At 38.3% G+C, this 14,044-nt stretch overlaps 1 protein-coding gene across 1 annotated transcript in view; it reads left to right on the top strand.

The window, feature by feature from the left end:
• KAT6B (lysine acetyltransferase 6B) overlaps positions 1–14,044 on the top strand; it is a 186,597-nt gene that overhangs the window by 117,465 nt on the left and 55,088 nt on the right. Inside the window, 1 exon segment of the mRNA XM_036828082.1 lies at positions 3,030–3,138. Within this exon segment, the coding sequence (XP_036683977.1) occupies positions 3,030–3,138 (109 nt within the window).

Below are 14,044 nucleotides of genomic sequence, written 5' to 3'. Positions count from 1 at the left end.
TAAATAATCTATAGCATGTTAAAGGTTGCTTTTTTAATAGTTTAAAAAACATATGCCATTGGTCATGGGAGAAATTGGATGGCAGAGATTATGAGCACATTAGAGTTATTACTGCTGATGGAAAATAATTTTTAAACACTGGTTTTTCTTGAGAGAGGAGAGATAAGGAGGGGAGGTAGTAAAGGTGAGAAATGGGCTTTACCGAAGACAGACTTGTGTTTGAATCCCAGCTCCACACTTGAACCTCTGCAACTTTAGAAAAGTTACCTCACTTCTCGGAGCCTCAATTTCTTTCCTGTGATGGGCATAATAATATACATTCCTGGCAGGGTTGTTAAGATGATTAAATAAGCTAGTGTATGAGTGGCCTCTAGCCTAGCAGCTGCCCCAGGACCATCACATGGGAGGTGAGGAAGAAATGCTTCCCAAGCAGTTTGCAGAGTTTAAACCTGTCCGTGAGTGTTCGTTCTCAAGATCAGATTGAAATATTCAGGCATGTTGATAAGAAAATGTGATCAACAGGTTAGGTGGTGGTATGAAATTTCAAAGAAAGGAATTCAGAACTGGGAGATGTTTGGTTCCATTTTCAGACCTCTTAAATATGATTTGTCTGTAGTGGATTTATGTAGAATTGAGTTGCCATTGATTCAGACCTCTTTCTGACTGCAGTCCATTTTAATCTATTACCAGGGATTATTTTTTGAAACAGTTTATGTGTAGTCTGATCGAGAATAGTGAATCATAATAATTCTGTGACCCATTTACGTACATTACTGTAAAAGTTTCATTTCATACAAGTGACAGCTTTTTAAAGTTAATTAGACTCGGCTATACTGAGGTTAGCAAAAAGTGCTTTGAATTATCAATAATTCAGCAGGGCAGACATTTCTGTATAATGTAGTGGTTTTATAGAGTATTGTGAGACAGTTATCCCTAAAAGAAATGGTTGTGAGCATACATCAGCATGGTGGGGCTCGCTTGAGTGTGGCGTGAAGTGATATCATCTATGCTTTCTATTATTGAGCAGAGTGTGGGACATCGGTCTTTCTGGCCATGAACTACTAGCAACCTTTGTCCTTTGTGTTACCTTTAGTTAAAAACGAAAAATGAGCATGAATGCTGGCTGATGGCCATGTCTTTCTTACAGCTAAAAATTCATCTGGGAAAGAAAAATGGGATTGCAGATTTGGATTTGTTTCATTGCATGAATGATATGTGACATTTTGTAAATTATTTATCAGTGCAAGGATGGCAGCAATGGCTTGAGCATTGTTATATCAAATGAAAGCAGGAATCCCATTAGTATAAGGACTGGGTTTTAGCTAGAATCTATCAGGGGAATGTTGTCACTTGAAAACCAGATTGTTCTTTTAATTGCTATTTAAAGGAACAAAAGTGTTCCCAAGGTGCTGCAGTTGAGCAGTTGCGAGTAATAACTATGGATCCATAATTATGCAGTGCTGATTATCTGGCATTTAAAAAATGGTGGCAGGGGTCAGTGACCAGTTGTTGTAGCTTGTCTTTTTTGGTTTTTCTAATACAGTGTTTTATACTCTGCTTTTTAACTGGGGCTACAAAAACGCATTTGCATAGTTACCTGAGAAAGTGAAACCTGTGCATATTAAAAGAACAAATTAAACTGAAAATTAGGGCAAGATAATGAACACTTATATTGTAAGATGAAATTAACAGTCATATCGAACAGTTTTGCAAATGCTTGGTCATAAGATGAATTCTGGTTTTTGATGACATGTCACATTGAACCAAGACGTTTGTTGGAATCATTATTACCATTTGAAATATTATTTTAGAGATAAGTGTTTTTAAACTAGCATATGTTTCTTTCATTTATATTCAAATATATTTTTATATAGTTAGCAAATACATTTTGAGTGCCTGCTGTGCATCAGGCAATGTATCAGGCGTTTGGAATAGAGTGGCTGAACAAATGAGGTTTATTTTACGCTGATGTATATTTAGAAAGTTAGGCCTAGCAAAATCTTGTTTTTAATTTACATTAAAAAAAATTTGTGATTATACTAAGCTTTCTTGCCCTAAATTTTTGATTCATGAGATTCAAATATAAATACATTATAGTTACATTCAGATGGCTAGCAGACAACATGTGTGAAGCTTGGAATATGAAATAAAATTTTAGTTTTCATACAGTTTGGCTGTTCAAAATAATGTGACCAGATCTGTAGACACAGTCAACTCTTCCTTTGGATGGGAATACTAGTGTTGCTGGTAGTCATAAATAACAATGGAGGCACTAAAATGTATGCAGATTTATACATTGTTAGAAGCAATTTCCGTAGTGAGAGTTAAAGGGGTGCTAGGGGGTTAGACAAATGTTTTGTTCTTTCTTTTATTGAAAGTGGGAATGTCAGAGATTGAGAGTTTGTCTCCTTTGTGTGGCATGGTGTGGTTTACTTTTGAAGACCTTGGTGCCAGAAAGGCCTTGTTAATTGTCTTTTGATCATCTCAAGTGATCCCACAGAATTTTAAAGTTCTCGCTTAGTTCTAATGCTGTTATTATGTCACCTTTTAACATACCAGTATTTTATGTCAAATATTTAATTGATGCATAATAGTAACCTGTACTAAAACATTTGATAAAGTTTAATTAAACAATCTGGTCTGACTAGAAGATACTCATAGACTGTAATACTGAATAGGTGAATCAGTTTATAGTAGGCATATAGATTACGGGAACAATTGAGACTTCAAATGAATTCTTAATGTTCATTTCAGGAAGGTAGTGTAATATATAAAGGTTTTAGATTTCATTGGCTTAATGAAAATTACTTCTGATTCTTATACATTACACATAAATGCATTATTCTGGCAATACTTTAGTGTCAAATAATTTGAGGGGTTTTTTATTAGCAGAAAATGTTGATATGAATACCTTATTTCAGCAGTTTTTCTTTGGTAAAGAAATATGTAAGAAGCTTTTGATTTTAATGTTTTGTTTTAAATTTTGAAATGGAGAACTAACAGTTTTTTCATTTTAATTTTTTTCGTAGCCCCGTGCCGATCCCATTCCAATATGCAGCTTCTGTCTGGGGACAAAAGAATCAAATCGTGAAAAGAAACCAGAAGAACTCCTCTCTTGTGCAGATTGTGGCAGTAGTGGTAAGTTGGTATTTTGTGTATGTGTGTACAGTGACTCCCCATTATAGCTACATGCGATTTCTTTCTATCGAAAAAAAATCTGTTATTTAAAGTAATATTTGATAATAGAGTAAGCTTTAAATTTAAAAAGTAAATGCAGGTGGGGGGAAGTGTGAGTATATTAATACTGACATAAACCATATGTCATAAAATAAATAAATTTTTTTAAAAAAGCTTAAAAATTTATTTATTTATTTATTTTTGGCTGCGTTGGGTCTCCGTTGCTGTACGCAGGCTTTGTCTAGTTGCGGCGAGCAGGGGCTACTCTTGTTTGTGGTGCGCGAGCTTCTCATTGCAGTGGCTTCTCTTGTTGTGGAACACGGGCTCTAGGCACGCGGGCTCAGTAGTTGTGGCTCGCGGGCTCTAGGGCACAGGCTCAGTAGTTGTGGCGCACGGGCTTAGTTGCTCCACGGCATGTGGGATCTTCCCGGACCAGGGCTTGAACCCGTGTCCTCTGCATTGGCAGGCAGATTCTTAACCACTGCGCCACCAGGGAAGCCCATGTATTCATATTTTAAATTAAGCTTTGATTTCATACCAGCATTGATAATTCAACGTGGACTATTCTACATTGCAGGTAAATTCAAGGTAGAGAATTCCAAACTTTCATGCTGAATGCACCTAGAATCCCTAGTTTTCTATAACCTGAAGTCTCAATTTAAGACGTTTCAGTTGGAATACATAGTGTTTCAGGTCCTGACACCTACTGGTGAAATATAATATTACAGCCCAGCTCTGTGTGACAGCTGGAAAGGGAGGGACAGTATTCTGGAAACCACATTGATAGAATCAAGAAGTCATCAGGCATGAAAGAAATTCAAATTGCCCAGGATAAGAAAGGAAAAGGGTGGTCTATGCAGAAGGTGATGCTGCAATCAAGGAATTGCTGGGTAGGGACACTGGGCCATTGGCAAATTGCAATACCCAAAGTGCTTTCAAGGTTGCTGTCACCTCTTTTTCTCAGCATAGGATTTTAAGACCGCACCTCCACTTTTATAATGGAAATTAAAACTCAGATTGTGCTTACACTAAAAGAATTTGTCTTAGCAGCCAATCTTCCTTCCTGTTAAGCAGGTGATAAGTTGCCCAGGTGAGATATATATGGTTATATGTATGTATGTATACACACACACACATACACATGTGTGTGTGTGTGTGTGTGTGTATATACATATATATCTCTCTCAACAGAGTGAGTAGCAGTTACTGGGTTTTTAAAAATTAATCTCTGTGTTAATCTTCAAATTTTCTTCTCCCAGCCTACTGAAACTTTTCTCCCCAAAATGTTATTTTTAAATTAATTACCAAGTATTTCTCTGGTTACAGTTAATTCTTTAAAAACATCAACAAATCTGCAAAACACGACAGCATACTCTCATTTAGGAAGTCAGTATAGTATAGTGGTTAAGAGCAAACTAGAGAGGCAGCCACAACTCCTCTACCTTGAATGAGTTACTTAACCATTCTGAGCCTCAGTTTCCTTATTAGAAAACTAGAGATAATGGTGGCACCTACCTCTTGGATTGTATGGAAGTTAAAGGAGAGAACACAAGTAAATAGCCTAACATAGGGTCTACAACAACTCTGGTAAGTGTGTTATAAATGTCAGCAGTTGTGGGATTTTTGTTGTTGTTGTTGTTTGGCATGTTTGATATTTTTCTTGATTGCTGCAAGTAATTTAAAATCTTATCATTTATGACAGCTGCTTGATGGTTGGATAGAGGAAATGTTTCACACTGACGAATGGCACTGTTGTGTAATGATTCTTCCTCCTCCTGTGAAGGTTTAACTTGATAGGCCCTAAATGGTTCTGCAGCTCTCAGAACCTAAGAGGAGAGAGCCTTGGAAATAAGACATTTCAAACTCTGCTTGAGAAATGCTTTCTGACAGTCTTTTTTTTTTTTTTCTGACAGTCTTTTTGATGGGCTTTACAGATTCATTAAAACTCTTTCACCTGCCCATGGTATCATAGCTAGTGACAAAAGGGCATGGAAACATTATCTGTATGTTCAGGTTAATAAATTTCAATCCTGCAATCTCCTTGTTTTATTCTGGTGAGGTAGTGCCTCACTCATCAGTTCTGACTCTGTAGTTATCTTTTGGGTTTTCCCACGAGGCTCATTCTGAATGAATTATTGTTTTGTGTAACTGCCTGATAAATTTAGTGGTGTTCTCTTGTCTAGGGTTTACCCTTTGTGGTTTTTAAGGTGGTACTTTAAAAACACCCTTAACTGTTTCATTTCTTGAGTATCTATTTGTCTGGGCGCCTAGACAGATTAAAGACATACTTAAATCTGGAAAGAAAAGTTCCCTTCATATATTTCCTTTCCTTTCCTCTGGTGATACACTTACTTGAGTTGATAAGAGATCATTATCTCCTAGATCATAACTTCAAGGCCTCTTTCACAGGGTATATAAAGGCTTGTAATTCTAAACAGGTAGATCTTAGATTTTCTGATGTAACCAATCTCCCTTCGTCTTTCCCAGATGGAAGACCTGCCAAAGGAGAGGTTTGATTTCCTTTATACTTGGAGGTCGCCGAAATATTTTTCCCCCTGAAGTTTCTTACTTTTCCAGGGTGTACAGGTGTAGTGTTGTGTTTTCTCTTTTCAAAAATGATCTCGTTTTCTCATTTAACACATTATTGACTGGGGGATTTTTGCAGAAACTAACGCCTGTGGCCTTAATACGTCTCCGGCCAAGAATGTGTTAACAAATGGAGAAGAATGGATTGCGGATGCTATCTAGGAGGCTTCTATCCAGAGTCATTTTGTGAGCCTCCTCCCTTCAGGTAGAATGAGCTAGAGGCTTTGGAGTCGAGATATGGGTCATGGCAGAAATTCAAGCCCTGGGGTCATCATGTCCCTTTGTTTAGGATAGAGGACGGCTCAGAGTGCTTCTCTGGACTCCACAATATGATCTGGCTCTAGTGTTAAGGTTCACTTAATCTTCCCTTGAGTGTACTGTGCCAGTCTGAATTTAGCTACTTTAGTCTCCCGCCCACCGCCCCTGCCCACCACCCCCCACTCCGCAACCAAAAAAAATTTTTTTTCCTAACTCAGGGAGATGCACTGTAGACACTTACTTCATCTGGTAGATGAGTGGATTTTGCAATTTGCTAGTCTTTAAATAGAAGGATCAAAATAAAATATGGTTCTTCTTAGAGAGCTTGGAGGGATTTTGTAGTTATAATGCTCTGTTGTGACACGTTGGTGATTATAGGGGAAAAAGAATAAAATAGGCTGGACACTGCTGGCTCAGCAGTGTCCTCCAGTAATGGTGAGAGCCCCATTGTCATGGTCCAGTTCAGTTTCAGAAGTGGGAATTACAGAGTGGCTGGTAGCCCTGGTTGGCCTCATGGAAATGGCCACTGTCTCACACTCTAGAGAGTCCACTGGTTCTGGGATTGCATTGAGACTGTTTGTAATGATCAAAGGAATCCCTAATGTAAGATGTTTCTGTGAAAAAAATACCCATAGCAGTATAAAACCCAAAAAAGGAAATATAGATGGCAGCCCATAAGGAGGATCACTCTTAAATGTGTTTCCCATATGTGCCTGTAGGTTTTTAGTCACCTCTATCTGAAGTACCATTTGTATGATATCACATTTAGACTCTGCTTAGATTTCATAGACCTGAGTAATAAGTGTTTCCTTCTGCTTACATCATAAAGTAAAGCCAATTAGAAATTTCTGTGTTTTTAAAGATGGCTCAGTGCTGCAAATGGGCAGTATATTCTTTAACTATGTTTTTCCTGCTAAAAGTTCTTTTGAAAAAAATAATTCAAGTTTGCAGATAGTAAAAATGTGAAGTGAGGTACATAGTACAAGGAGACCCAAATGTGGTGTTCCAGTCCTATTTGCTTGCTGGCTATGGAACTGTAGCTTTAGACATCTGTGAAATTCAGAGGATGACGTCTGCACCCCACATCTACAGGGCTGTTGTGAGGATCCAGTGAGATAATGCTATGAAGATTATCAGTAACTATAAAACATTACCCAAAGATGAAAGATTATACGAAGCACTGAAATGAATGTGGGACTCATTACATAGTCTTCAGGTCTATGGAAATGTTGGGACTAGGAAGTGATTTTACTTGACTTTCATGGATCAGCCTACTTTGAAATTAACACTGTTATATTCTCTTTGCCTCATTAAGACCAAATTATCTTTAATTTGCTTCACATAAGTATTAGATATTATACCAAATGAAATTTTGTGTCTGCTGCTCAGATTGCTGGGTGGTTAAATCTTACTTACAGATGAGTTGTGTGCATGTGTGTTTTCAAATTAGCAAATCTAAGATAAGTGCACAGTTCAAAATTACAGCATCATTCTAAGTGGAAGCTCATTGACACTGGAGACAGCAAGGCTGCTGTGATGCAGCTGGGAGAGCAGGAAGATCACCTTTGTACAGTAAAGGGAGCCAGAGCCACAGGGTCCAATGTCAGCCCACCCTCAGGAGATCTGAAGTCTCTCCTGGGTTCGTCTTTATTCGTGTGTTAACCCTGAACAAAACTTGCCTGCCTTCTGTTCCCAGAGTGAGCTTGTTGGTGCAATATACGGGTATATCGGTGTGTGTATAGTGTGTGTGTGTGTGTATTTTTTTAATCACTAGTTTCTTAAGGTTACTGTGAGAAAATGCCCCAGGGATTTTGTTGGTTAGTCATCCAGTTTCACACTGAGTAGACACAGAAATAATTAGGTTTGGAAGGAGACCCTTGACTAGAAAGAAACCTCAGGATGGACTCCAAAGAGGAATAGACAAGGATGGAGGAAGAAGGGTTGGGGAGCCCCACTCTCCACAAGCCCAAAGCTGGATTGACCATCCAAGCAGAGTAACAGGAAGCAGAAGCCTTGTGCTGGCCTGTTACTTCGCTAAACTTATGCTGGTATGATTAACAGTGACCTCCATGTAGCAAAATCTAAAGGTGCCTTCTAAGTTTTGGTCACAATCTAATGGACATCTTTCAGTCCACACCAGATATTCCTCTCAGCCATACTTGACTTGTTGAGAATATTTTTCCTTGAAATGTTCGCATCCTTTGGCTTCCGTGATTTCATATTCTCTGTGTTTTCTCTCTACCACTTCTTTCAGATCTTTTGTGAGCTCCTTGGCCTCTCTTCATCCCCTCATAGTTTCTTCAGGATTCTGTCCTTGGCCCTTTGTTTCCTCACTGTGCTTCATAACTTCTCCTGAGTTCCAGACCGTTAGATATAAATGCCTCCAGAACTTCTCCGCTTGACACCCCGTAGGCTCCTCAGAGATTATATCCAAAACAGCTGATGAACCTTACACTGCTCCCTCCCCCCCCAAAAAACAACCACCACAATAGAAACAACAGAAATCTTAGCAAACAGACAACATCCTGCTTCTCCTCAGGGATTTCCCATTTCAGCAAATGGCACACCACCAGCTACTCATTCAGTTCTACAAGCCGTCCTCTGTCCTATTCTCTCATAGCAAGAAATCACCAAAAATGCATGGGCTGTACGTCCTAATATGTATCCTACATCCTCAGTATATCCATAACCCTCACCAGACCTGCTCAGAGCTGCTATCATAATAACCTAACTTTAATCTTTACCCTCTTTCCCCTCATCCATTTTCCATACTTAAGCCTAAGTTACTTTTTAAAATTGTAAATCTAATCAGAATTTTTTAGTGTCCACCAGTTAACCTTAGGAAAAATCCAAGCCCAAAACACTCTTCTGGATTGGGCTCCTGTTGACCCCTTTGCACATCACCATCCCCTTCACGCTAGTTATATCAAACCTCTTTCCTCTTCTTGAATGTCACCGTGTTCTCCTCTCCCTCTGCACATGCTGTCTCCTCCCACCCTGCTCCCCTTCTGGTCCCATCTGTTCCCACTTATCCTTTGGGTCTCTTCTTTAGGAAGGCCTGCCTCTAACCTCCTGCTAGATTCACCCATATCTCCAAGCCACCCCATCCTAATTCTTGTCTAATGGTTGTCTTTCCTGGTGGACTGTGTGATCTGAAATGTCTGTCTTTTTCCTCACTGTGTCTCAGATGGACAGATGGTTGGTCAGATAGCCAATCCGAGGGGCCGAGTGTCTTGAGTCTTTCATAGTTTTCCGTTGCTGCTGTAACACATTGCCACAAAATTGTTGACAGAATTCAGTTCCTTGCGTATGCAGGACCGAGATCCCCATTTTCTTGCCGTCAGGTGAACGGCATTCCCTGCTTCTGATGGACACCCATATCCCTTGGCTTGTGTGTGGCTTCCCCCACACTGGGTGGAGTCCTTCTCCTAGTTTGAACCTCTCCTCCTCCTTTCATCTCATCTTACTAACCCAGCTGGAAGATTCTCTGCTTTTAAGTACTCGTGATTAGATTGGGCCTACCCAGATAATTCAGGATAGTCTCCCCATCTCAAGGCCTGTACCCTTAGTCACGTGTGCAAAGCCCCTTTTGCCATGTCAGGTACTATATTTGCAAGTTATAGGGGTATAGATATCTTTGGGGGGCATTATTCTGTCTACTACAGAGCCCATGTTTTTTTTTCTCCCATAGTACTTACTCCAAAAATCATTTCTACTGGTTTGTGGTCTCACTGGTACTTGTTTAATTTTAAACAGTACTCCTCTGGTTTTGCTAGATAAAACTGTTATAAGCTACCAGTGCTTAATATGTGCTGGTAATAGGAATGAATGAGTGAATGAATATATATATATTATGTTCTCAAATCAGATAAATTGCAAACCACAAAAATAAAACAAACTCCAGAAAGGTAAACCACCCTGAATTGTGTCATCAGAGAGAACCCAAATTTTAGGGGGAATTGTTGAATTTATGGAATGGCTAAATGGGAGGTAAGGACTTGCATTATCAATAGTATTGTTGTCCTTTATCTAATTATTATAGATTGTGTAGTAGTATGTCAAGGTTTAGTTACAGTCTTTTGTGTTACTTTAAAGTTGGCCGTGAGAAAGTAAAGTGGAAATGTTTCTTCATCCCTCAGCATCCTTTACAGAATCATAGAAATTTAGAGCTGGAAGGGATCTATGGCCAATTCTCTTGAGCTAAATAAAGGTAAGATTGCTGCCTAAAGAAAAGATAGGCTGAAGATTTTAGAATTTGATAGGGTAGCTTAAGTGGTAGTAGTTGAGATATAATATTACTTTGAGAGAAAGCATAAGAGGAAGCATATTCCTTGCTCTTGATTAAAAGTGGCTGAAATCCATTAACTTTCAAAATGTACAATTAATTATTAAAAAGTATTTTTCATAGGATATCTGCGAGAATAAATAGTAAGCTATATAATATGATGTGAATTACCTTAGTTGCTGGATATTGAGCTATAAAGTACAAAAGCAGATTTTAATGTAGAGAAAAATTTAGTGCATGAAATTGAGGTCATATGTGCTAGTGATGTATGACTTACAGGAAGTAATAAAAAGGGAGAAAAAAAGAGAAGTAAATGGTATACTTTTAAGCTGATGGGACCCATTTTAAGGGTGGAATTTAAATTGCTGTTCTTTAAAACTTGAGTTTTTACCCCCCTCACTACCTAAGGGGGGAAAAAAAAAACCTGATCAAAGTAGAACTTCCCCTCCCCCTTCAGAGTGTACTTCTTAAAGTCGAAAAGCAAGCTGTCTTTGCTGTTCCTGAGCAGACAGAGGTGATTGATAACCATTTTTATATATTTAAACTCTTCCCCCCCACATTCATTTGAATGAGAGAAGCCCTTGTAAAAGAAAAGTGTCATAGGTTAAATGCATCTGCCTGGGTGTCTCTCCTGCCTGAGGTCATAATCCTATGACAACATTTTATTTGCTCAACATCTTAAATACAGATGTTTAGATTTTTTTTAAAACTCAGGAATAGTGTGCTTTTATTAACAGTATTGATGATTGATTTTGAATGTTTTTACTTCAAAAAGCCAAGTCTCCTGGTGGGTGGAATTTCATGAAGCACCTGTTAAGCTTTAGGGAGGAGGACCTTTTTGGCAGCAACCCAAAATACATATTTAAACAATGAGCCTGCCAAAGTCAGGAAATTATAAAACAGTTTTGAAATTGCAGGATCTGCCTTTTTTTTTTTTTTTTTTTTTATTACCCCTCAGGTTTCTTTTGCAGCTTGGTTATAAGTTCTTTCACATGGGATTTGCTAACGTTCTTACTGTTTTAAGACCAGATTTAGAAAAATAAAATCAAATTTGGAGATCTTAGGTTTATGTGATAAAAGACCATCAGATTTTAAACTGAACTGCCTTCCAAAGAGTCTAGGCTCACACTTCCCAAAACCTTTTGGAGCAATCTATTATTCAGCGTAGCCTGGCCGGCTTCCTTGAATGGCGTTGCCCCTCGGGGTCTCCAGTTTTCCTCTGTGAGGTGAGAGTTGCTAGATGAAAAGTGTGTCCAAAACAGTGCAGAAAAGCTGAACACTCAGAAAAATGGGGGAACGCTTGCTAAGGGTATGTTTCTTGGCATATTCCATTTAGCCTGGATCTTGCAACTTCCAAATTCACTGTTTCTATTCCTACTTACAGATTCAGCGTCCCAGGGGCAAGATGGCAATAGTTTCTTCTTTGTGTATCCCAGCAATGAGACATTCTTTGTATCCTATTGGATTTTTTTTTCTTTTTTCCATTTGTTTGTTGTATTATGTTAAGCAGCCACAGATTTTTAGTTAGTTAACTGTTGTTTTAAGATTTCATTATACTCAGAGAGCAGGAATTGTTTGAACTTCGGCACTCTTCTCGCAGGCTGGCAAGCCAGGAAACTTCGGAGTAGATGGTGATCGATGAAGAGGGTGAGGTCAAGAGATTTAACAGAAGGCACAGGCCTGAGAACGTGATCTTGAGCATACGTTATCTTCAGGTTCTCCAAGACTTGTGATTAGAATCGGTGTAAATTTCCCAAATTTCTCTTAGGGAAAACATTTGTACAGTCACTCTCTCACATATGGGGGTGGGGCAGGGGAGACAGAAAGGAAAGTGTAATTTGGATTCTTTGATATATATATTTTTTTTTTCTGATACGGTTTTTTGTTTGTTTTTTGACCTCACTATGTGGCTTGCGGGGGATCTTAGTTCCCCAACCAGGGATCGAACCCATGCCCCCTGCAGTGGAAGCTCGGAGTTCTAACCATTAGACTGCCAGGGAGTTCCCTCTTTGATCTTTTTGTACTTTCAAGTTCCTAAGGTTCTTTGGCTGGCATCATCACCATCTATTAAATATTAGGGAACGGGAGTTTAAAAAATTAAAGGCACCAGTCCCATAAAGCAATTTGCTTTTTATTCTTATAGGACATCCATCCTGTTTGAAATTTTGTCCTGAATTAACAACAAACGTAAAGGCCTTAAGGTGGCAGTGCATCGAATGCAAGACATGCAGTGCATGTAGAATCCAAGGCAAAAATGCAGTAAGTATTGCTCTCAGTAGTCTGTCTCCAGGTAAATTGTTAGTTTTCAGTGTTAAGGTTTTCATTTTTGTAGGTTGTTGCTATTTTTAAATGTTTAAATACATTTCAACAGGGATCGTGGTGCTCCTTCCTTATATTTTATTTTTGTTAATTGGACAGCATAAGAATTTGTGGCCTTTTACAGTTGACTTCAGTCTCAATTAGTCTCTAATATGTTATATTGCAGGATAATATGCTTTTCTGTGACTCCTGCGATAGAGGATTCCATATGGAGTGCTGTGATCCCCCACTTTCCAGAATGCCAAAAGGTGAACTTTTAAACCATATTAAAAAATGTGTTTTATTATGTCACATTAGCCTTGTCCTAATGTCTGACAGCTCAGAAGTATACAGGTTCCTTAAGCGTTTTTTTCATCCCTCCTACCTTACCTATACTTGTGGGTTTGGCACAGGTTGTGAGCAGAGAAGTGTAAAAGCATTTAGTTTGGGGGTAATGTATATAATAAATACTCTAATTCAGACACAGGACTAAAAAGACCATTCCTCTCCTGAAACCACTCCCTTATTAGAATAAGTTTAGATTAGGTAGGTCAAAAGTTTAGAGTACTCTCCATGTTATTCAGTACAGTGTTCAGAGGTAAGAAATTACCTATTTTCGATGATGGTGATAATGATGACTCCAGAAAAGTCCTATGACAGGAGCCATCACCATTTTCTTGGCCATTAGTTGATAATTTTGAACATGAGGATCTGAACTATCTTACATGGGTGTATCCATATAGAATATGGATTTTCTTTTCTATTTATCAGGTAGTCAGCCAAGCTCAGCCTTCTTTTTCTCATATGATAATATATTAAACATTAAAAATAACTTTGTGTTCTTATTACAAAATTTATACATTTTCATTGTGAAAGATTTAGAAAATATAGATTGACAAAAAGGGATAAAAAAAACAATCAGAAATTCCTTCCCTGCCCCCACCCACCCCTTTAAAAAGAAATGGAACATTCTGTACATGTTTATGGTTTTTCCCTCTTAACAATAGCTTCTCACATTCCCACATCATTAAATGTTCTCCTAAACATACTTTTTAATAAGTGTGTAGAACTCCATAGTACATAGAGCAGGGGTTACAAACCTGGTGACTGTGGGCCACAGAAATGTTTTGTTGATTATCTATCTATCTATCTATCCATCTATCTATCTATATCTCTCTATATATTTTTTAAAGACTTCTCTTAACTGTGTTACAGAAGAGCTGGTGCAATATTTTTTAAATTTTGAATTTGAATTGTCAGTGCCCCATTCTGCCTCAGTCTCACTGCTACCTGTTGCCTTACCTTCCAGCTTGCTTCAGTCACATATATTATACCTGGGTGGTTCCTGAACATAATTGATTTTGCAACCCCATGTAAAGAAAAGAATAATTTATTTAACCAATCCTCTATTTTGGATATTACAAATGTTTCCAATTTTTT

The sequence above is a fragment of the Balaenoptera musculus genome, chromosome 16 (assembly GCF_009873245.2).
Source record: "Balaenoptera musculus isolate JJ_BM4_2016_0621 chromosome 16, mBalMus1.pri.v3, whole genome shotgun sequence".
In the NCBI taxonomy this organism is placed as follows: Eukaryota; Metazoa; Chordata; class Mammalia; order Artiodactyla; family Balaenopteridae; genus Balaenoptera; species Balaenoptera musculus.
The sequence above is the reverse complement of the archived record's forward strand: the minus strand, read 5'-3'. Positions and strand labels throughout refer to the sequence as shown.